The following is a 23,843-nucleotide window of genomic DNA, read 5'->3' as shown; positions in this document are numbered from 1 at the left end:
GATCCTCAGGGTCCCCTTCAACTCTACAATTCTGTGATTCCCACCAAAAGGACAAAGGGGAGCTGACAGGCAACTAAGGGATCTGGCTTTTTAAAAGGAAATTCATGCCCTATAAATTCTAATTGTTGTTGATACAAAATACTGGTACATTTTACTTATGGTCACCAATCAAAGCAATACGTACTGCTATACATCATATCTGTAATAATTTTGGTATAGACACTTTGACACAGCTTTGTTATTATATTCAGAAACATTTATCCGAGTGTTTATTGCGGTTTTATTTTTAATATTTAATATTTAACATATAATTGTTGCATGTCGTATGTTCTAATGGAAACAAATATATATCTCAATGCAAGCATATTAAATAGTTTAAAAATGAAAATTGATTTTAAAAAACTTCTTTATGAACAATGGGGGGCTGGGCTGGATGGACCTTTGATCTGATTGATCTACTTTTGATGTTTCTCTTCAGAAAGCACCGGCCTTGAAATAAAAGCATGTTTTGACAATCTTGCCTATTATAAATCATCCACTGTGTCGCACGATGAGGAAGGAAAATCTAAGAGCCTGCTAGATCAGGTGGCCCTTTTTATCCAGCTTCCTGCTCTCAGAGGGATCAACCAGCTGCCCCAAAGAGAAGAAGCCCCCAAGCAGGACGTGAAGGCAATAGCAGCCTCCTCCCCACTGATGACCCCCAGCAACTGGCATTCAGAGGACTGTCCCCTCTTATTCTGGACATAGTGCACAGACATCATGATTCATGGCTGTTGATAGCCTTCTACTCCAAGAATTTGACCCAGTCTATCTATGTGCTGCATGTAGAAGTCCTTTCTTTTATCTGTCTCCTAAATCTTCCAACATTCAGCTTTGCTGGATGTCCAGCAAAACAGTTGGGTGAGAGAAAGAGAAGCTGTTCCCTTCTTCAAGGGAAGAAGCTGCAGTTTGAGCCTCAGACTCCAAAGAGGGGTGGGCACAAAGGTTACAGCTCATCAGCATGGAAAATCACAAACAGATTATCAATATAGACAAATAAGGGGGCAGCACACCTGCCTGGGAGGTAGAAGGCTCAGCATCTGACATTTCCAGCCCTTGTCGCCTAGGCTAGGTGGACAAGCAGCCTCACCGTCTGGCCTAGGGGGCAGCTTCACATGCAATTATTCAAGCAAGGCCAACTTAAACATACCCAAGGGACTTTTGAAAGCTTGCTTGGCTTCATGATGGTCTGGTCTGACACTATACCTGGGTTTAATTGGATTCCTCTTGGTTATCTAGACACTCACTTGCAATGTTCCTACATTGGTCTGCTCACCACCCCAAGTTACCTGCAAAAACCTCACTCCAGCTACAACATTTAGGCCCCTAAATCTGCTTTGCTAGTCATTCCTTCAGCATCCAGTTCTTTGCCTGTAGAAAAAGGGCCACAGTCATTGCAAAGGACTTACCACCGTCAGTTGTCCGTTTTTGGCTTTGTAGACCTGAGCATCCTGCCCAGTGGTGAAAACCATTGTTCCTTCTTTCCCTGAACTGATTTGGAACTGGAGGCTACAAAAAGAAACACCAGCAATGACATTCACAAGCCCACCAGGCTTAGGTGCAAAACCACCATCCTGGCCTCTAGGGAAGGGTCCGGGAACTCAGGGAGAGAAGACCTGCTCTCCATGCAGAAATAATAAGGCTGATAATGAAGTCCCTGGAGAGCCACTGCCAGGAATTGAAGTGGGTCCCAAAAACACAGGTGTGTCTTCAACAGTCATGGAAAGCTGTACAATTAAGGGAGGGACCAGTTGCACTTCAATGGGATGGGAGTTCTGCAGTTTGGGGGCTGACACAGAGAAGGCCCTCTCCTGGGGTTACAACCACCCCCCCTTGCAGTTCTGAGGGCAGCAGAACTACCAAGAGGGGCTCCTCTGCCAATCTTAGCACCCGAAAGGGCCTAGAGGGAAGGAGGCAGTCTCAGATATTTCATTTGGGATCCAAGTGGTTTTTCTGAGCCACCTGCACTGGGACAAGGATGTCAGAGGCATCAGGCCAGAATCCCCCCAGTGGCTGTTCAGATGCTTCCCAGAAGCCCACTTACAGGCTGTGAAGGCACCAGGCCTCTCCTGCCCTTCCTAATTCAGTGGTGTACCCTTCCCAATGTGGCATCAGAACAGCCTCTTCAAAATAGTCCCCTGGGTTTTTGCTTTAAATACATGGAGTGTGAAATTCAGGCTGATAAGCAGGCCTGTGCTTCAACAGATGTGGGTGATGCTTAAGAATGATCAATCCCATGATTTCATTCATTTGCAAATGCAAAGGCCTCAGAAGAGTGAGGGACCCACCTTCCCTGGACCACCGAGACATTCTGCTTGTGGGCCAGAATGCAGAGTTTTGTGACCGTCTCAAAAAAGTGCTCACACTGCAGAATGGCATCTCCCTGGAAGCAAGAAACAGAGTCAGACAGGGCTCTCCATTCAAGGAGAAACTCCCTTTTCACCACTGTGTTATGATCAGACAGCTGCATTTGAAAATTGAATACAAAGAGGTTAATAACACTTTTCAAAAGCAAAAAATAAAATAAAAAAATGCACTTGGGCTAAATATGTCCCTATACCAGTGGTTCTCAAAGGGTGTGGCAGGAAAATTCTTTTTTTTTTCCTTCGCATTTTCTAAAACAGGAACATAGAGAATATTTAACCCCCTCCCCCCGTCCCACTCACAACTACATACCAAATACCACATTTATACATATACAATATGACTTCTCTTCCACACTTTTCCTGGTTCCTTTTGCTTTTCTACTACTCCGTGTTGGGACGCGGGTGGCGCTGTGGGTAAAACCTCAGCGCCTAGGACTTGCCGATCGCATGGTCGGCGGTTCGAATCCCCGCGGCGGGGTGCGCTCCCGTTGCTCGGTCCCAGCGCCTGCCAACCTAGCAGTTCGAAAGCACGTCAAAAGTGCAAGTAGATGAATAGGGACCGCTTACTAGCGGGAAGGTAAACGGTGTTTCCATGTGCTGGCCACGTGACCCGGAAGTGTCTGCGGACAGCGCTGGCTCCCGGCCTCTAGAGTGAGATGAGCGCACAACCCTAGAGTCTGTCAAGACTGGCCCGTACGGGCAGGGGTACCTTTACCTTTTACTACTCCGTGTAATCCACATATTTTTAATCATCCAATTTGTTATCTGTCAAATACTCTATTTCAAATCTGCTGGATTTACTTGAGACCTGCAAACTATGAATTTGTCTATACTGGTTTTTGAAATAGTAAATAAACTTTATCCATTCCTCCTTATATTCCTGATCTTTGTTTTCTCTTATCCCGTTTGTCAGACCAACCAGTTCAGCAAATTCAAACATTTTCTTCCTTAGCGGGTACTAGACTTGTTCTCCCCCTTTGTGCCAATAAGGTTCTAGCTGCAGCCGTGGTGTATAGTAGTAAACTCTTAAGACAGTTCTGCCAATCTGATGGGTGTTAAATACCATCTGTGGGACATTTTCATCACATTTTCTTTTAGCACATAACATGCCATAAAATTCATATTTATTTTCCACAACTTTCCCCATAATTCATAATCAATACTGTGACCCACATCTTGTGTCCACTTAATCATGCTCGATTTCACAAATTCCTCTTTAGTTTCCTGCTCCAACAGCAGTTTGTACATTTTTTATAATACTTTTATATTTGTATCTAATAGGACTTTGGAAAACATACTTTTGTTCTGCAAAGCCATTTTTCCTAGCTATCTTAAACAATTCATTAATCTCATGTAGTTTAGTGTGCAGCCCCATATCCTACCACTAAGGAAAATAAAAACTGATAAGCTTGCTTTTCACAGGTACAGAAGAGGAGGCCTGGGCTGAATTAGGCCAAAGGGGCCCCCTCTAGCCCAGCATCTTGTTTTCACAGTGGCCCCCCGATAATAATAATAAGAGCAAGACGCAAGTGCTCTCCACACACTTATTCAAAGTCATGCCTTTCTCTTCTGATAATGATTAGCTGTATCGCAAGCATCCATTGTCTGAAAGTAAGGCGTTCCTTTTGCTCCTTAGCTTGTTTTATTTCCATGCATTTCACACACGCAAACACACACCATGGGCAGGTAAAGAGAAACTGCTACCTTCTCTGATTTGCTGTCTTCTGAAACATGGATGACTAAGATATGGTCGCCCAAGCTGCTGGCAGAAAGCCCTTGGAAAAAGAATGCAAAACAAAGTCACTTGCTAGAAAAATTTGGAAGGACTGCCTTTCTTTGCCAAGCTGCAAAGAAGCCTGGCAGGTAGATTTTATTGTGTGCTTGGATGCAGAACTGAGTTTCATTCTTTACTGCTTCCTCTCCCTCACATGGGCCATTTGACAGACTGCAAGAAAGGACTGTTATGAGGTGGGGGAGGGGCGGTCAACCTCGGTCCCTTTCAGGCTCTTTGCTAGAAGAGACTGCTGAACCAGCCCAACCAGTTCCTTTGCCAGAGGGATGGCCTTGGCTGACCAGGCCATTTATGCTATCCAAACAGGTTGCTCTGTTGCCAAGAAGGCAAATGGGTGGGTCTCTCCCCATCTCAGCTGGATGCCTGGGAAGGGAAAGGGTTGCCCAAGGACAGCAGGGATGTTACCTCCGAGGGTGGCGTACTCAATCCTCTGCTTGATCTTGGCCATCTCCACCACATAAGCTGCCACACGCGTCAGAACCAGCAGCCGCTCTCGGGGCTTGAAGCCATTCCGGTCGTACTTCACCACCGGCGTCACATACTGAAAACCAACCACGAGGCGAGTTTTAGAAGCAGAGGCAGCTTCGCCTGAGAGTCACAGCTTTAGCCACACACCATTCAAGGACCACCATGCAGGTTGGCCTGCCCTTGCCCCACGCATCCCAGCCCTCACCTTCACTCTCTCGTGGCGGATCAGCTGCAGGACTTTGGGGCTCAACTCACTCTCGTCTAGGAACACAGGAAAGAGCAAGGGTCACAGTCCCGACACAAAAGTGGGGAGCCACAAAGAGACATGCACAAAAGGAAACTGATCTCGGGGAGAGATTTTAGGCTGCCTCTGGCACAACAAAACACATATCACAGTCAGTACCAGCTCTACCATTAGGCAAAGTTGATTGTTATGGAAGGGCAGAAATTGCTATTTATTTACATATTGTAATATTTATACTGCTGAAGGCAGGAAGGAGAGGTGCTTCTGGGATTAATTTTTGCCTCAGTGACAAAACAACTTGCGCCTTGATCAGCTGCTCCACCTCTGAACTCAGCATCCCCTCAACCCTCCCCTGGCACAATTAAAATGCACGGTTCAAGTAAGGGGGCTGAAATACCAGAGCCCACAAACCTATTAAGTCAATGATTGTTGACACATTTATGCTTGTGATATTCTTTGTTACATTAATCTTATTACAGCGGTACCTCGGGTTACATATGCTTCAGGTTACAGACGCTTCAGGTTACAGACTCTGCTAACCCAGAAATATTACTTCGGGTTAAGAACTTTGCTTCAGGATGAGAACAGAAATCGCGCGGCAGTGGCAGGAGGCCCCATTAGCTAAAGTGGTGCTTCAGGTTAAGAACAGTTTCAGGTTAAGAACGGACCTCTGGAACGAATTAAGTACCACTGTACATATAAAGCTTTTAAAATATGTATCAAACCCTTTAATTATGTACCAGTTAAAGTTAAATGTCTGTAACCCAGCTAGACTGATGTTTTGCAGAAGCAGCTCTCATGCCTTTCTCCTCTACCTGTTTTTGTTTGCTAAAAGCATCCCTGGCCAGAATTCTTTGTGTATAGGATTACTGTTGTGAGTTGGGGGGCCTCAGCCTCTATGACACCCCGAGTTCCTTCCAATTCTTGGGTTCTGTATCTGTGGGGGTAGAAGGTATAAGAGCAAGCCTGCTAAACCGTCCCTCTGCCTAGGCAGTGGTTGTGGCTGAAGCACAACCAAGTAAGTCGCTCCATGCCATCAAGCGAATGGGCGGGTCTTTCCTCTGCCCCACAAACTGCTAGGGAGGAGAACAAAAGGCAGAGTTGTGTGGGAGAGCCGGAAGCAGTTTGGAGACACAGAGACCTGCTTGCTCTGTGCTGGACCCCAAGCTGTGACTAATGGGGAAGCAAGGTCTGCTAGGGTGTTAATGCTGGGAGCCCTTCTATCCTCTGATCAGGTTGTATATATGGGCAAATAAAACCATATAGCCAACCTTCATTCCAAGGACCCTGGGTTTGTCTGCTCAGGTAAGCTAGCTCCAAGTTCTCTTCTGTTTCCAGGGCGACTCTTCCTAAGAGATGCCTTAGCTATGCAAAAGTTTGGTTAGGAAATCGGGCTTTTAAGCTTTCATTCTCCTCTGCTTGTGTAGCCTTACATATTTGCATTTCCTTGCAAAGGAGGAGCCCACAATGTGTGTGTCAGGCCTTGTGCCTCCAGTGAACCAAATCCTCAACCAGCCTTGCCCTTTCTGGTCTACTCACTTAGCCTGGTCTCAAGAAACGGTTCATTCAGGCTCTGGGCATAGCCAGCCTTCTTCCCGCGGAAGATGCCACTAGCAATCACTTTTTCCTCCATCTGTTTTGGAACAAAAGAAAGAGACTAGGCCAGTATTTTGCAAGAAGGAAACCACATTAAAACTCTTGCTTCAGGCTGATGTGGGGAGTTGTACTTATGTTACTAAGAGGCATAAGATCAGGACACCTTCCTTCCTGCAAGCCATGGGCTCAGTTTTATTCATTCATTCATTCATTCATTCATGTACAGTGGTACCTCAGGTTACATACGCTTCAGGTTACATACGCTTCAGGTTACAGACTCTGCTAACCCAGAAATATTACCTCTGGTTAAGAACTTTGCTTCAGGATGAGAACAGAAATCGTGCTCCAGCGAAGCGGCAGCAGCGGGAGGCCCTATTAGCTAAAGTGGTGCTTCAGGTTAAGAACAGTTTCAGGTTAAGAACGGACCTCCGGAACGAATTAAGTTCTTAACCCGAGGTACCACTGTATTTGTTGTTGTTGTTGGAAATAATAATAATAATATCCTGCCTCAAGGTGTCTTACACAGATATATTAAACAAGCTAAAAACAGAAAATAAAATCATTAAGATGCAATTAAATACATAGATTTAAAATAATATAAGATCTATTAAAAATACAGATAATTACAACAACAACAAATCGCAGCAACAGCCCTTTCCTCAAAAACATTCAGTTCTTCACCAGCTGACGAAAGGACAGCCAGGAGGAAGCCATTCTGGCTTCTCCAGGAGGCGTTCCGGAGTCTGGGAGCAGCCCCCCCAGAGAAGACCCTCTCTCACACCTCCATCCACCGAGCAGGCCTGTCAGGGGGGCAGGACTGAGAGAAGGGCCTCCCCTTCTCAGAGCCCAGGCAGGTTTGCATGAGGAACATGGTCTCTCAGGTAGCTGACCTAAGTCCACAGTATCACCGGCACCACTGACTTCCCGTTGTTTGCACTGCTGCTTACTGTGAGGTGGGCAGCGGGGCAAGGGGATGCGAAGACCAGCGTGGTGCAAACGCACCGGCAGGAAGCTATCCAGCACTCCAGGTGATGCATTTGTTTGTTTGTTGTTGTTGTTTTAATACTTTATTGAAACAATACTTTAAAAACAAACAAACAATAAACAAACAAACCACAAAACACTACAGTAACAACACTAAAGAACAAACAAACAAGAAAAAGCATCACATATTCCTTTGACTTCCATTCATCCCACTATGTTTTCTAGGCTTCCCTTTCGATTTCACACTTTGTATTATCACTTCTTAATTTTAATTATCACTTAATTTATTTGTGTTTCATATTGTCCTGCAAGGTTCAGCCTAGACTCATCAAAGCATTTTTACAATGTAGCTGTAAATATTTGTCAGGGAACTGCCATCAGCTCAGAGGCGAGAGGTGGAAGGGCAGTTGTGTTACAGGGAGCGTCCGAAGATCTTGAGAAGCAGTTCCTCCTCTGGCCAGGAGGAAAGCCCTGCCTCCAGTGGGGAGGGGACGCAGGGACCAGGAGATGCTAGGGAGAGCCCCAACACTGAGCCTGAGCAAAGCGGAGGGGAGGCAAGTCCCCCTTTGCCAGCGCCCACTCTGCGCAGTCGGTTTGGGCGCAGAGAGGGGAGGAGAAGGATGGGGGTCACACGACTGTTATGCTGGGGGGGGGGTATAAGGACCGGCCACGCCCAGATTCTGCTAGCAACTGAGCAGACATGGGATTTGCGACGCTCTGCACTGTAAATAGTTTGTATTAATAATAAAGCCTGGAAAAGACAGGTTGGAGTCTTGCCTGTTTGCTCTCGGGCAACCACACCACCACCTGACAATAGTCTTTAAAGACATTCCATTCTTTATTTAAGCTCTGTTTTGAATCACCTCTTAAGCTGCCAGTCATTTTGGCTAGTTCTATATATTCTATCATCTTCACCTGCCAGTCTAATTTGGTGGGTATCACTTCTCCTTTCCAATTTTTTGCTATCAAAATTCTAGCCACCATTGTTGCATACATGAAAATTATTCTAAACATTTTCGGGATTTCACTTCCGGGTTAGCGCCAGCGGCTAATGGCGGATTCCCTCCGAGCTCCGGAGGGAATCGGCTCCACAGGATCAGGGTCTTACCGCTGCGGAGACGCGGGGACCCCTAAAAATCACAGGCGGTGAAGCCTGTGAACTTGGTGACTCGGCGGGCACCATTTGCGCCCCCCGACCTGCGAAGGAGCCTTTTTAAAGGCTTCCGAACGGGGGACGGGGTGAGCGGCGCGGTGCTGAGAGTCGACTGCTTTTCCTGCGGAGTGAAGCCGCGCTGCCATGGCCGGAGAGCGCTGACTTCTTCTTGTGATTTGGACTTCAAAATAACAACCCGTGAGTAGTACGGAAATTGGATTTCTAAAGAAATTTTTTGTGTGAATTAGGTACGATCGGGGAAGGCGCAAACAGGAAGTCCGTCTCCCCGTCTTGTAAATAACCTAAAGCAAGGACCTGCTAACTAAGGTCGAGAGAATTTTTTCTTTTATTATTGGGCAAAAGACATTAATTTCACGATTTGGCACTAGAAGAAATTTTACTGGAGGATAAGAGCTAATTTTGGGAGCTGAAGTGCCACCCCCCACCCGGACCCGGGAGTGATCCACGAGAGAGCCTGTTGAAGGTATTGAAGAGTTTGACAGCTGTCAAGACGGAAAAAGAGAACTTTGTTTCTGCTGCTTCTGCTGGCTATATTTGTTACAATTTGACTATACTTTGTTGAAAACAAGGAAGAACTGATACAAACTAATTTGATTTTTGGATTTGAACTGGAAAGAATACTAAGTAACCAAAATCCCTCTAGAGGGGGTTTTGGGACATTACAAGAATGGCTGAAGGAGGGAAAATTCAAGCTAAATTGGACAGAGTCTTTGTTCTCTTGGGAAAGCTACAAGGCCAAATTGATGTTTTGGCTACAAATGTTGCAACTATGAACTTAACAGTAAACAAATCCATTGAATTTGATAAGGAATTGACTCAGGAAGCCCATGCAGCTGAACAAGAAGAGAAACTTGAGAGCTTTGAGAGTGTGGAGAAAGAGATATATGTTGTTCCTGAGGAAAAGGAAGGAGGAGATGTAATGTTGCAGATGACAAAGGAGAGCCAGAGGCCTGACGTGATGGTTACAAAGGAAAATAAGAACTTGATGTTGAAAATCTGGTTTGAATTGGAGACTGAAGAATGGAGAGATCTCCTTATGTGGAGATCTGAAGATCCAAGGATTACAAATTTGATTAAGGTGGAAGTTGGAGCTTTGGAGACATTTGGACTTGAAAGGAGTGAGAAACAAGATTCAGGCTCCACTTTTAAGTATGGAGGTCTGGCTGGAAGAAACATGGACCCTATTGGACTAGAGCTTCTCTGAGATTTGGTGCTTAATACCAAGGACTATCAAAAAAACCGGCAGAGAGGAATTGAGAGAGAATTAAGAGCCTCGGACGTGAGGTCTCCAGGCTGATAGTAGGTTGACTGAAGGACGTTTGTTGGGGATTGAAACCGGGAAAGGGGGGGGGAGTTTGGGAATCCAAAGGGTGTATAATTATAATCTGTTTTGCTTTTACTTTGTTTTGTTACTTGTATGAGAATTGAGGAAATCGTGGAAGGGAATTTAGGCCGACTTTTTCGCACTGATGTATAACCATTGATGTTTACAAGGCAAAATTGGTTTTTCAAAATGAACTAAATATAAAATATAAAAAGGTTAAAAATTAGGGACAAGAACTTGTTGAACCAACAATTTGAATTGGAATACAAGACGGGGAGGTGTGGGGAAGTCAGGGAAATATGTTATTGAAAATAAGGATTGTGAATTCTATGTGTTTTTAAACTTTTTTGTTTCTTCTTTTTTGATTTTTTTAATGTATTACAATGGAAATTTTTAATAAATATCTTTTTTTTTAAAAAAAGGTAAACATTTTCGGGATTTCATTAAACATGATTCCCAACAGGAAGACTTCTGGGTTTTTTTGGAATGAACATATAAAGATTTTTTAAAGTTCATTATATATAATGTCCCAGATTTTTTTTTTCTTAACTGCGAAAGCTTGTATAGTGGAAAGCCACCAAGGGGTTTTCAGTTTGAGTAAATCTTTATATTTAGCCCATACTTTATAAAGGGATTTTCTTATCGTATGATTCAAAAAACCCTTGTGGACTTTCACCTTGTCATAAACCAGATATACGTGCCAACCATAATGGTTGTCAAACACCTCTATATCCAACAGGTCTGTGTTTTGCAGTACTACCCATTCACAAATCCAAGTTAGGCACGCTGCATCGTGATACAATTTGAGGTCAGGTAAGGAAAAAACCCCTCTCCCCTTAACATCAAGTAATAGTTCATGCTTAATCCTAGGTCTTTTCCCTTGCCATATGAATTTCAAAATGTCTTGTTGCCAGTCCTTAAAGCAGTGTACTCCCCCTAACACCAGAATAGTCTGAAACAAAAAAATAATTATCGGAAGGACATTCATCTTAATTGTGGAGATTCTTCCCCAAAAAGAAAGATGTAGTCTATCCCAAATTTCCAAATTTCTTTTTATCTCATTCCAAGTCTTTATGTAATTTTCCTCATATAGGTTGATATTCTTTGCCGTTAGCCAAATCCCTAAGCACTTGACTTTCTTCTTCACCTCTAATCCAGTGATTTTTTAAATTTCATTTTTTTCCCTGCAACTCCATATTTTTAACTAACAAATTTCGGGTTTTTTACAGTTAATTTTAAAACCAGCCACCTGGCCAAATTCTTTTATCACCTCAATCACTTTCGGAAAACTTTCTTTGGTATTTTCCGTAGTAATGATAAGGTCATCAGCGTAGGCTCTCAATTTGTAAGATTTTCCTCCCAATACTATACCTCTTATACCTACATCATTCCTTATTTTCCTATTCAGAATTTCCAACACCAAGATACATAGTCATGGGGATAGAGGAAACCCTTGTCTAGTTCCCTTCAGTTTATTATAAGTCTGGACTGTTGTCCAGAATATACTGCCTCTACAGTATTCCTCGGACAAAGGTTTCGCCAAAACCCATTGACCTCCAGGAAATATTATTGAACGCCTTTTCTGTGTCAACCAGCATTAATGCTGCTTGCTTATTGTTTCTGGATTGCAAGTATTCTAAGATGTTAATGATGATTCTTATATAATTTTGCATTTGGCATCCAGGTAAAAAACCAGCCTGATCTTTGTATATTATTTCCTTCAGAACCTTTTTTTAGTCTTTCTGCTAAGATATCCGCAAAGATCTTGTAGTCACTATTAAGTAATGAAATTGGCCTATAATTGGTGCAAAGTTGTAAATCAGGGGTCGGCAAACTAAGGTCCGCGGGCCAGATTCGGCCCAAGTGCCCTCTGAATCTGGCCTGTGAACGGTTCTGCAATCACCGCTTGGATAGGCGCAATCACCTTTTTTTTTCAAAAAAAAATTTGGGCGCCATTTTTTTTGCCCTTCCTCCCTCACTATGGCAGCCTCCCTCCTCCCTCCCTCTTCCTGGCTTCTCCCCGTCCTGCGGAGGAAGGAGGCTGGGCTTTAATAGGAAGCCTGGTGCCCGGAAAAGCTGGCCCAAAAAGGAGGGGTGCCGCTGCCGCCGGCCCCCAACCGCAGGCAGAGAAGCAGAGGTGGGCAGGGCAGGGGGGAGAGGGAGAGAGAGAGAAGCCCCCTCCGCCACGTGCGCGCACTTCGGCCCACCACGAGGTCAGGGGGACGGTGAACCAGCCCCCTCCAAAAAGTTTGCTGACCCCTGCTGTAAATCCATCCCTTGCTTAGGAATGAGCGTTATATAGGCCTCTGACCATGAAACTGGTGTTTTCCCATTAACTAAAATATTCATCATGTCTTTTAGTGGGAACAATATAAGTGTTATGTACTGAAGTTCTCACCCTGGGCCAGCAGGGGGATACTGTAGGTAGTTATGCAAATGAAGGATCGAAAAGTGACGTTCAGTGATTAGATAGTTTTAGACAATGGCAACAGTTGCATTGTTCTGGAGCTCTATATAAGCAGGCTGACTGAGCTCCTCAGCCAGTTCTGTTCTGACATCTGAATAAAGAAGAGCTGTTTAAAGAATCGCTGTGTCGTCTGACATGTTCGCCCACAACTTAACAATAAGATCTTCCAATCTTTTACAATAACCGGCTGAAAGTAAGTTCGAACTTGGGGGTTTTCCTACTTTTGCTTTTTTAATTGCAGATTGAATTTCAAAGATCGTAATTGGCGCATTAAGCATGTTCATTTTTTCACTTGATATTTTTGGTAGATTGGTATGTTTTAAAAATTCTTCTATCTTTTCATGGTTTGCCTCTCGTTTTTGGTATAAATCTCTGTAGTATCTTACCAAGCTTTCACAATCTCATTTGGATCATCTACTGTTCTCTCTCCTATTCTCAGCCTCTTAACGACTCTTTCACTCTGTTTTTCTTGAGTTGCCACACTAGTAATTTTCTGGGCTTATTTGCAAATTCAAAATTTCTGTTTTAATACTTTGATTTTCCAATAAATTTCTTGGTCAATGATCGTTGCAAATTGTGTTTGTAACAATTTAATACTCTGTTTAATTGTTCGCTTCCTGGATTCTTTAGGAGTTCTTTTTCTTTCTTTTTTGTTATCTCTTCTAAAATTTCTGTTTTTCTCTTCTCCCTCATTCTTTTTTGAAACATATTTTGTTGAAAAAAGAATCCCCTAATCACCGCTTTTCCAGCGTCCCACACTACTTTAATATCTGTACCTTCATTCATATTAAACTTTAAAAATTCTCTCAATGTCTTTTTTGCTTTCTGTAAAATTTCTTCATCATTTAATAAGTTTTCATTGAGACTCCATCTTGGTTTTTTTAATCTCTCCTCTTAGTGTTAACATGACTGGCTTATGATGAGAAATGGTTCTCGGTAGGATCTCTGGTTTTGCTACTTTTAATAGAAGTTCTTTAGACACCCATAAAGCGTCAATTCTGCTTGCTGATTGGTTGCAATTTGTAAAACACCAACCTCGTCGCTGCTTTGCCCCACCCAGTTAGCCAATGGAGGCCAGGTGCATGGTGTTGCCACCTCACGAGGGCATCCATTGGAAACGGCAGGATGCAACCACCATTTCTGTCATGCATCCTCTGTTGAAGGGGGGCAGTCTGAGGCCACCTTGGCACCACGATACCACTTTAAACAGCCATAGCTTCCGGCAAAGGATTCTGGGAGCCGTAGTTTGTCAAGGGTGTTAAGAGGCATGAAGGAAGCCCTATTCCCCCCCACAATTCCCAGAGTGCTTTAACAATCAGTCCCTTCCAGGGAACTCTGGGAACTGTGGCTCTGTGAGGGGAACAGCAGACTCCTGGCAACGTTCAGCATCCTTAACAGATGACAGTTGCCAAGATTCTGTGGGAATGCACTTTAAACATATGCTTCGGGCAGAGGTTTCCAACCTTTTTGAGTCCACAGCTCCCTTTACCAACTACATTGTTTCGGCGGCACCCCTGTGGGGCTCAGGAGCCCAGTTATGTAACCCCTTCCTCCAGAGCTGGCAGCCTCTCACCCTTTTGGGAACACCCTCCCTTGTGGAGTAGTCCCTCGGCCTCCTCTCCTCTGGAGTCCCCTGGTCTCTGAGCTGCCCCCCTCCCACCCCAAAGAGAGGGGCCTCCTTACACTGCCCCACAGGGGCCTGGGACCTGTCTGTCCACTCCCAACAGTAAGGGCTGGCGGACTGCCTGGCTAGGCTCCCTGGCCCGCTTGCTTGTTTGCTTACTCAGAGGCCGCCTCAACTCCTGACAACCAGCACCCCCTGGCCAGCCCCAGAGGCACCTTTTGCCCATGGAGCTTGTAGCTAGGGCTGGTGCAACAAACAGCTGTGCAAGCCTTTGGGAGGCAGAGATGCCAGAGGGCATCAGAGGAGAGAGGGAAGGAAAGGGGGACGGAGACCAGTGTTGCCTGCGGCACCCCTGACCATCACTCAAGGCACCCCAGGGTGCCATGGCACACGGGTTGAAAACTACTGGCTCAGGGGAATGGAAGAAACCCCAAACCTCTGGCAGCTCTTGTCACAAGAGTATTTGATTTTCCATGAAAAGAATTGCTTTTAACTGTCCTGGTCTTTCCCCACAAGGAAACCAGGGCCTTCTGGTGGTTCCCTCACTGTGAGAAGCTAAAACAAAATTTTTTTCCCCTTCCAGTAGCACCTTAAAGACCAACTAAGTTAGTTCTTGGTATGAGCTTTCGTGTGCATGCACACTTCTTCAGGTACACTTGAAACAGAAGTTGCCAGATCCCTCTATATACCAAGAACTAACTTAGTTGGTCTTAGCTCATACCAAGAACTAACTTAGTTGGTCTTTAAGGTGCTACTGGAAGGAAAAAAATTTTTTGTTTTGACTGTGAGAAGCTAAGTTACAGGGAACCAAGCAGAGAGCCTTTTCGGTAGTAGTACCTGCGCTGTGGAACGCCCTCCCATCAGATGTCAAGGAAATAAACGGCTATCTGACTTTTAGAAGACAAATGAAGGCAGCTCTGTTGAGGGACATTTTTAAAGTCTGATGTTTTATTGTATTTTTAATATTTTGTTGGAAGCCACCCAGAATGGCTGGGGAAACCCAGCCAGATGGGCGGGGTATGTATGTATGTATGTATGTATGTATAAATAAAATAATAATAATAATAATAATAATAATAATAATAATAATAATAATAATAATGTTAGAGAGCTGCAGTGGAGGTCTTTGGCCCTTCTGAGAGCTCCCAAGCCTCTGCACCTCTGAGCCTTTGCAGAGTGCACTGTCAGCACAACAGTAGATGCAACTAGGAGCCAAGGGGACGTACCCAGGACAGATTCCAGCTCCCAACACCATTCATTTTAAGAATTGAGCCCCACAAAAACTCAAAAGCCCAGACTTTACCTGTGCCTTCTTCTGTGCTGTGATGCCACGGCAATATTTCCGGACAAGGTTTCTTGTGCAGATCTTTCTCAGGAACTCAGATGTCTAGGTTGAGAGGGGGGGAGTGTAATCTGTCATTTGAAGTGGGACAAGATGGATGTTTGGGAAGGGGCCTTAACGCAGCATGCAGAAGGCCTCAGGTTCGAGTCCCGGTTTCTGGCTAGTGAAGACTTCAGCTTGAGAGAGCAGCTGCCAGTCAGAGCAGGTGGCACCAGGCAAGATGGGGATAAGGCAAGCTTTTAGCAGCAATGGGGGACCTGTGACCTTCCATGCCATATTGGGACTGCAAACAGCACTGAATTTCAGCTCCGTAAGGCCCCTGCAGCTTGATCTCAGTCTGCCCTAGGAATGGGCAAATCTGCCAATCTTAGTTTCTCTCTGTTTTGCATTTTTCCAGCCACTCTCCTCTTTCCCTCCTCAGCTTGTGACATTCCTTCCAGGAAAGTCCTTGTGACAATTCCTCGGCATTTTAGTGCAAATTTCTCCCAACATATACAAGCAGTTTGGCCAAAATATGTACATATTGTGTTTTCTGTTAAATATATATACATACACACAAACATATCTAACATAATATTGGGTGCTATTTTCAGTGAAGAGGCATCTTTGCGTACACCAAACTTTGTTGCTGTTGCTGTTGTTTAGTCGTTTAGTCGTGTCCGACTCTTCGTGACCCCATGGACCAACACCAAACTTTAGTATATGCCTATTTCCCTACATGTGCCTTGGCTGGAGAACTGCATTGCAAAATTTGGAGAATTGCGGATTCCAAAGGACGGCTGAGCTTTGGTTCAAATTCCTGCCCTTCATCAGTGCCCTCAGCTAACATGAGAAGGGCTGGATCAGACCAAAGGCCCCTCTTGCCCAGCATCTCAGAGTGGCCAGCCAGGCACAGCGGGACACCTGCAAGCAGGGCTTGAAAGGCAGCTGCCCCCCTCCCACTCTTGTTCCCCAGCGACCGGCATTCACAGGTACAATAGCTCTGAACATGGAGGTTCTAACAGCTCTCACCTCTTGCATGATCTCTGGAGGCTTAAGCCAGCTTTTGTCCAGGACGTTCTTTGGGATGTGATCTCTGAGTTTCATAAGGTAGGTGTACTGCACAAGCCTCACAAAGTCCTTGTTATTGCGGTTCAAGGGTTGCTTCCGGTGGATGAAGCCTCTGATGTACCTACAGGAGTGGTCCATTTTACTGATAATTTCATTGTTTTAGTCTTCTTGTAAACCACTCTGAGGTTTTGCTTTGCTTTACAATTCAGCAATCCAATGTAAATTGAATGAAACAAACAAACAAGCCAGCTTACTTCCGGATGGTCTGGGCTGCCCACATCCTCTTTTTGGCCAGCTTCCGGGCCAGGACTCCTCTCCAGCAGGACTCCAGTTTAATGGCTGCGAAACAGAGAGAGTCACCATGGAGGGGCAAGAGGACCCTTTTGCACAAGGGCAGAGCAAGAAGAAAGAGGGGCTGCCAAGAGGGATGCGAAAGCCCTGACCTGCCCCACCATTCCTCCAAGTCAAGCTGCCACGACCCCCATTTTTTTGGGACTCCAAATTAAGGAAATGGGGGGAGATTGCCCAGAATGGTTAAGCTTTGTGGGGGGGAGTTGTTGAGTTTTGTGGGGGGGATTGCCGACAATCGCTCACCCTCCTGAACACCACTGCCAATTGCATGCCTTGCCGAACCCACCAATCATCTGTCCGCTTGCTGCCAGAAAACACCAAATGACCGCCCAATTGCTGCAGCAGCCAATCAACAGCAGGCCTTGCGGCTCACAGCTGCCAACAATCACCCATCCCCCTTCTGCACTATCCGTGTGTAAGACGACCCCCCATTTTCAACATATATTTCTAATAAAAAACCATAGTCTTATACACAGAAAAATACGATCCTTTTTTCCTCATCCCAAGCCAAAGAGGGGTCATAAGTACCTGAGAGACGGAGGGACCTGAGCAACTGACTCTGGTTCTCACGGGTCAGGAAGGGACAGAAGTCACTCCCTCCCAGGAGAGAAACTTTAAAAGGCTGAGCTGCCTTCCCACCATCAGGGATCCAGACTGGACTTTCTATAAAATTGACCATCCTTGTTGACTACTTGTAAGTAAACCAAACAACCACAGTGTGGCAAATAGGCTATGTTTAGCCCAGTTTTAGAGCCACAGTGCTCTGGTTCATTGTGAGGTCCATTTCGACCTTCTGCCTGCTTTCCCCCTATCTTTTCTAAAAAATAAAGTTTTCTGAAGTGTGTGCGAGGGCCAACATCAGGGTTTTGGAATCCCCATGCTGTGAGGTGCGGTTCAGAAACCGCTGGAGGCAGCAGCATAGCTTAGCTGCTCGGGTGCCCGGTGCGATTCACACATGCGGAGCTTGCAGGCAGTCTGCCCACCGCCTCTCCCTCAGGAGAGACGCATGGCTGCAGGCCCCGTGGTATGAAGCCCAGTGCCCCCCGCCTCACCTGGCTACCAGTGGCATAGGAAGGGGGGTGCAGGAGTTGTTTTTTTTAAAAAAAGTGTTGGGAGCCCAAATTTTATTTATTTATTTTAAAAACACATATTTTGGCCATTTTGTCACCCGCCTCAGTGATGAAACCTGGGGCAGCCCACACCCACCGCACCCCCCTTCCTATGCCACTGCCTGGAGGGCCAAATGTTCCCCCCTTCCCACTTCAACATAACAGTTATTTTATAGAGTTTTAAATATTTTATTGTGAAGCTGCTTGTAAGTAATATCAATGAATAATAATGTCACATAATTGTGGCAGAGGACAGACAGCAGAGGGCAACAATGCGCTGTTCTTGCTGAAGACCCAAGTAAACACTGAATTAATTTCTTTGTTCAGCTGCACTATTCTGAAAACTAGGAAACAGAGAAGCTGAACAAAGAAATTAATTCAGGAGAGTAGACCCCAAGTATGTTCTCCAGTGCTCATGTCCCAGCTGAAATGGGAATCTGTAAAGGAAAGGAAAGTTACCCACACCCTCCTTGACCCATTTCCAATCCATCTAGGCACTAAAAGAACTTGTAACTAAGAACAGGGGGCCAAGTTTTATTTTATTAAACTGTAAGCCTGAGAGCAGGGACCACCTTGTTTCTGCTACATTCTAGCAGAGGTGTAGGAAGGGGGGGCGGGGGGCGGGAGGCGGTCCCCCCTGGGTGTCATTGCTGAGGGGGGGTGACTTTCGGTGTGCTGCCCGCCCACAACGCCCAAGCCTACCCCAAGCCGTCAATGGGGGGAGCGTGAAAATTTCCACGCTGGGTACCACTTGACCTTGCTACGCCTCTGCAGTCTGGGACACTTTCCAGCTGAAGAGGGGGCTAACCATTGTTTACATCAAATCAATAAATATGCAGCAAATTAATGTTCGTTAGTAACATTCAGAATTGCAGCAAGAAGCTGAATGTTAGAAACCAGCATTTGAAATAAAGACGTTTTGGGTCTCAATTCCAAATAATGCATTTTTTATTTAAAAATCCCAAATTGGTACAAAACCAAGCAAGATCCCCCTGGGGGTTTTGCAGCCAAGATCTGCTACTTACCTGCTTCCCTCATCTTTTGGAACTCACGCTTCCCTAAGCATCCTTTGTATTTGGCTTGTATTCTGGAAACTGAAAAGGAAAAGCAACTGGGAATTAGAGAATGGTAGAGTTGGAAGGGATCCCCAAGAGTCATCTAGTCCAACCCCCGGCAATGCAGGAATCTCAGCTAAAGAATCCATCACAGATGGCCGTCCAAGCTCTGTTTAAAAAACCTCCAATGAAGGAGAGTCTGCCACCTTCCGCAGGAATCCAGAGCTTAAATTTCCCTGAAAATATACCGTATTTTTCGCTCTATAGGACGCACCGTCCCATAAGGCGCACCTAGTGTTTTGGGGGGGAAATAAAGGGGAAAAAATTTATTTCCCCCCCAGGTGCGGGGCTGGGGCGGGGGAAGCCCGAGCTTCCCCCTACCCCAGCCCCCAGAACAGGCAACTCTCCGCAAGCCGTGGGAGCCCAGCGCAGGCTCCCATGGCTTGTGGAGAGCTGCGCGAAGCCTGGAGAGCGAGAGGGGTCGGTGCGCACCGACCCCTCTCGCTCTCCAAGCTTCAGCGAAAGCCTGTATTTGCCCCATAGGACGCACACAGATTTCCCCTTCATTTTTGGAGGGGAAAAAGTGCGTCCTATAGGGCAAAAAGTACGGTATTTGTGAGGTGAAAGTCTACATTCCCAGTCTAGTTTTAAACCTGGGACAGGCAACTTGCGACGGCCGTTCAGATGCTGCTGGGCTCCCAGCTCCCCTCCGCCCTGGCAGCCAGCGCAGACAATGGTCAGGGGCAGGATGAGAGCAGGAGTCCAGCCACTCGTTCCCCACCCTTGAAGGACAGAAGGCTAAAATGCCTCTGGCGGGCCGAGGCAAGGCTGAGGAGGTGAACAAAACAATTAGTTGGTAGATAGATAGACGAAGATTGTCACACACCACCTCCAATTTCCACAGCAGAGCAGGATGCCAGGGAGTTCCAGGCACTTAGCCGGGTCTGCGTTTCGTTTTGGACAATGAGTCCCACCAGAGACTGTGCAGTCTTTATGATATATGGCTCATTTACACATATATGCAACCTGAGCCTATGAGGGGTTCAAAGCATTAGACTCCATGAAGGTCCCATCTCTTCCACTGCTGCTGCCTCTGATTCGAACAGACACCCCCATAAATTTCTGAAGTAATCTACAAATTTCCTTTTTAAAAAATCTGCACAAAAAATCAATTTACACATTCCATTGCAAAATACCTATCTAAACAAGGATTGTATGCCAAGGTACACATTTCTAAACGCTTTATCCTAAAAAATGCATTTTACGTGGATTTTTGTTTATATCTTTAGCCAAGAGCTGTACTGAAAAATCCAAAGAAGTGCAAAATCTGGAGGATGTTTACATTCTGATCTGTGCAAATTAAATCAGCTCATGTAAAACTGCAGACCAAATAAAATTCTCCTCCATTCCTAGTGGCAAAATCCACCTGCTTTTAGCAATCCTGAATTTCCTGCAGGCCATGTGAACTGCAAGGCTGTGGTCTTCTCAGATGCTGCCTAGGGCAAACCCTCACAGAAACAAGGTGGCATCAAAATATTCAGTTAAAAATGACTTTTGGGGATTTGCAAGACCAAAAGTGGGCAAATTACAAACCTAGCCGATTTTTTCTGAATTCAAAGGCATCTTCTGTGGCAAACAGAGTTCTTGGGAAACGGATGAATATTTTGGTCCTAAACAAGAGAAAATCATCCAATGAGATGCAGGCACCCAAAATTCTATCATTTGCTCTGAGGGTGGTCTCACCAAATTTAAGCACTTCCAGGAAGAGATGGGCAAAATCTGTCCATTTCAGTTTCTCCCCATTTCCCCCTTTTAAGTTCAGTTCACCACATTTGCACATCCATTTGCAGTCCTCATGAAAACACTTCCAGATTTTTAGCACACATTTCTCCTAACAAACACTCTTCTGTAATATTTTGCCCAATGTACACATTTTTGCAAGCAATTTATCCTAATGCCTATTTGTATGTTGCTCTTACTTTCCCATTTTGTACTCTTCTGGCTTGTAGCCAATATGCTTGATTAGCTTCTCAACTCCTTTGGCAGCCGTCCCTTGCCAGTAAGGCCAGGTATCTGGACACAGAGACTTGTACCTAAAAACAAAATTATAAATAAATTCAGGGACTAAAGGAAAGTGTGTTCCAATCCAAGCAAATCTCCTGAGCCACTTCTGACCCCCCTCTCAGGAGCTGGAGTCAAGTGTACTCAAAGCAAAACACGGTATCAGTGAAGTTAACTCTTTGTTCAAAGCAAAGCAGCGCAGGCCTAGTGGTGACAGCAGCCCTTGCCAGCAGCCCTGGCCCCCATGAGGCATTTGCAAGGGCTGAAGGTCCCTCTTTCCCACCGCTCTCTAAGGCTCCTCACCCAGTTCCTTCCCCAGCAGCTTAAGGCTCTGTCTGCTTCTCTCTCTTTCCTCGGCGTGTTCTAGACCATGGCGAAGGGGAACTGGTCGCAGCAAGAGGGGGAGACTCCCCGGCTTCTTCTCAACGCTGTCTCCTGGGCCCCGTCCTCTCCTGCCTCTGAGCCTGGACCGCTCTCCGCCACAGACTCTTCCTGCTCACCAAACCCTGTGGCCTCTTCCAGCACCGCCTCCTGCCAGTCTGCTCCCTCTTCTCCCTCTGACCCCTCATTCTTGTCCCACCCCCACACCTTCTTCCCTTGGGGGTCCCCAGCTGGTTCCTCCCACCACAACTCTGTGACCAACCAGTCCATGAAACCTTCCTTTACTTTGCCTATAGGGCAGTTGGTGCAGTGAAAGTAAGAATGTAATCAAAGCCTGCTGGATCAGGCCAATGTCCTACCTAGACCAGGATCCTGTTCTCACAGAGGCCAACCACATGCCTTTGTGGGAAGCCCCAAGCGGGACTGGAGCACAAGAGCAACTCTCCCCTTCTTTGGTTTCCCCTTCTTTGGGCCTCACCTTTGCAGAAAGTGCTCATACTTCCGACGGTAAGCGAAGCCGGCTCGCCTCACTCGCAGGTGCTCCATCAGGCCCAGGTACTTCACCTGGTGCCTTATCAAGGAGTCATCAAATTTGTCTGCAAAACACAAAACCCACACCAAGGACAAGAGGTTGTTGCTACCAGCTGGATGAGGGCACATGTGCAAACAGGGGCGGAGGAAGGGGGTGTGGTGGGTGCGGTCTACCCCAGGTGTCACCACTGAGGGGGGTGACAAAATGCCAGGCGGCGCTCACTGCGGGGCCTGAGCCACACGTCTCTCCTGGGAGAGATGCGGTGACTTGGGCGCACACAGGCTCCACGCTGCCCAAACAGTCCGCCCGCTGCTTCCCCCCCAGTTGTAGGACGGCTGAGTGGGAGGAGGCAGGCAGACTCTGGAGGCCCTGCGGTGCGCCCCGCCCCTATGGACAGCTGGCCCCACCCCGGGCGCGTTGTCCCAGGCACCAGAGCAGCTCCCTCCGCCGCTGTGTGCAAACTTTTAAGTTAGGAGAGAGAGAGAGAGAGAGCATGCAGGCAACTGACCAAGGGAAGAGGCTGGCCAAGCCATGAGCTCCCTTCTCCTTTTACACCATTAAGATACATATGGTTGTTGGGGGGGGGGGTGATTCTGGATTATGCTCTGAGTCCCTTCCAATTTTTTGGATCCCCATCCCCAGCGAGGGCTGGAGTCTAATGGAGTAGGTTGCTGAACCGATCAGACAAGTTTCTTTGTGAGACAGTGACCCAAAGTATCCCCAAAGAAAAAGCAAGGTTGCAAGAGCTACAACAAAGCGACAGTGCCCTCCAGAGGCTTTCCTTCACCCCCCTCCCCTCATCTGGCTGCTAGGTAGCAGAACAATAGCCAGAGTTGTGTGTGTCAGATGAGCTGGAAGCAGGCTGGAAGCTGGGGACACAGAGATGCAGAGATTTGCCTGTTCTGTGCTGGATCCAAAGCTGTGGGTCTGCTGCCCCCATTCCCAGGAAACCAAAACTGGGCGAGTGGCTGGAAACTGCTGGATTCTCACCACCTGGAGACTGGGATGGTGCCTATCGTTACCCAGGGTTCAGTTTCCTTGGAATGGAGGTCACTAGAGACTGTGTTGTCTTTAGGATATATGGTTTTATTCATACACACATATATACAACCCGAGCATAAAACCAAGAGACTCACAGCATGAATACCCCAACAGATCTCACGTCCCTGTTAGGTTTCTAGGGGTGCCCACCTCAAGCCATAGCTTTGGCTTCTGCACACAGAGCAAGTCAAGCCTCTCCTTTCCAGCTTCCAGCTTCAGTCCAGGATAAAAAGAAAGACTAGCTCCTTGGCTTGTTCTTCTCCCACCCCAGGATGATGTGGCATCCAGCCAGATGATGGAGGTGGAGCCCTACGCCATTTCTGAAAGAGCATTGCAAGCTGATTGTGTCCGTAGCAACACATCTGTCCTTCACCTGCTCTTTAGACATGTAAATGGAGTGTTTGCTGGCCTGGCTACGGCCACTATCTGGGCTAATCATTGCAGCAGTCCCTACAAACTACAGTCTTGCAGGCACAAAACCACAGGGTTGGTTGGGACCCAAAGAAATCATCCAAAACAACCCCTCAACCCAATAAGAATATATATTCTCCCAGAGATCCATCCTCTCCGTGGGAAAACCCAGACATGCACTCAGTTGTGCCAAGGAGGAACTGCATTTCTTACTTCTTTTAAAAGTCCCCCCCGTCCCGCCTTTCCTTATTCCAATTATAATATTGGGCATTTTGTGGGGAAGGATAGAAGTTGAAGAGGAAGGGAAGCTTGACCCTATGGTTGCATCTTAAGCTAAAAGGTTTTCTGGTTAGTAGGTCTAGAACAGGTCCCCATCACCGCAGACCTCTGCCAGCCAGAGCAAAGAGCTTTGCATATTATTATTATTATTAT

General features: G+C 46.2%; 1 protein-coding gene across 9 annotated transcripts in view; it reads right to left on the bottom strand.

Moving 5' to 3' along the window:
- Positions 1–23,843, bottom strand: part of MYO1H (myosin IH) — a 72,720-nt gene that overhangs the window by 775 nt on the left and 48,102 nt on the right. For 8 of the 9 annotated variants that reach the window (XM_053363300.1, XM_053363303.1, XM_053363305.1 and 5 more), the window contains 13 exons: positions 21,906–22,023; positions 20,965–21,078; positions 20,579–20,655; positions 18,956–19,024; positions 16,725–16,809; positions 16,432–16,591; positions 15,382–15,465; positions 6,449–6,542; positions 4,871–4,926; positions 4,603–4,738; positions 4,110–4,180; positions 2,328–2,503; positions 1,449–1,548 (listed from right to left, as the gene is read on the bottom strand). In XM_053363300.1, coding sequence (XP_053219275.1) covers positions 1,449–1,548; positions 2,328–2,503; positions 4,110–4,180; positions 4,603–4,738; positions 4,871–4,926; positions 6,449–6,542; positions 15,382–15,465; positions 16,432–16,591; positions 16,725–16,809; positions 18,956–19,024; positions 20,579–20,655; positions 20,965–21,078; positions 21,906–22,023 — 1,340 coding nt within the window. The remainder of the gene's footprint in view (positions 1–1,448; positions 1,549–2,327; positions 2,504–4,109; positions 4,181–4,602; positions 4,739–4,870; positions 4,927–6,448; positions 6,543–15,381; positions 15,466–16,431; positions 16,592–16,724; positions 16,810–18,955; positions 19,025–20,578; positions 20,656–20,964; positions 21,079–21,905; positions 22,024–23,843) is intronic. The other variant, XM_053363302.1, reaches the window with a different exon arrangement.

This window comes from Podarcis raffonei, chromosome 13 (genome assembly GCF_027172205.1).
Source record: "Podarcis raffonei isolate rPodRaf1 chromosome 13, rPodRaf1.pri, whole genome shotgun sequence".
Lineage (NCBI taxonomy): Eukaryota > Metazoa > Chordata > Lepidosauria > Squamata > Lacertidae > Podarcis > Podarcis raffonei.
Note: the sequence above shows the minus strand (reverse complement) of the source record. Positions and strands in the feature narration are given on the sequence as shown.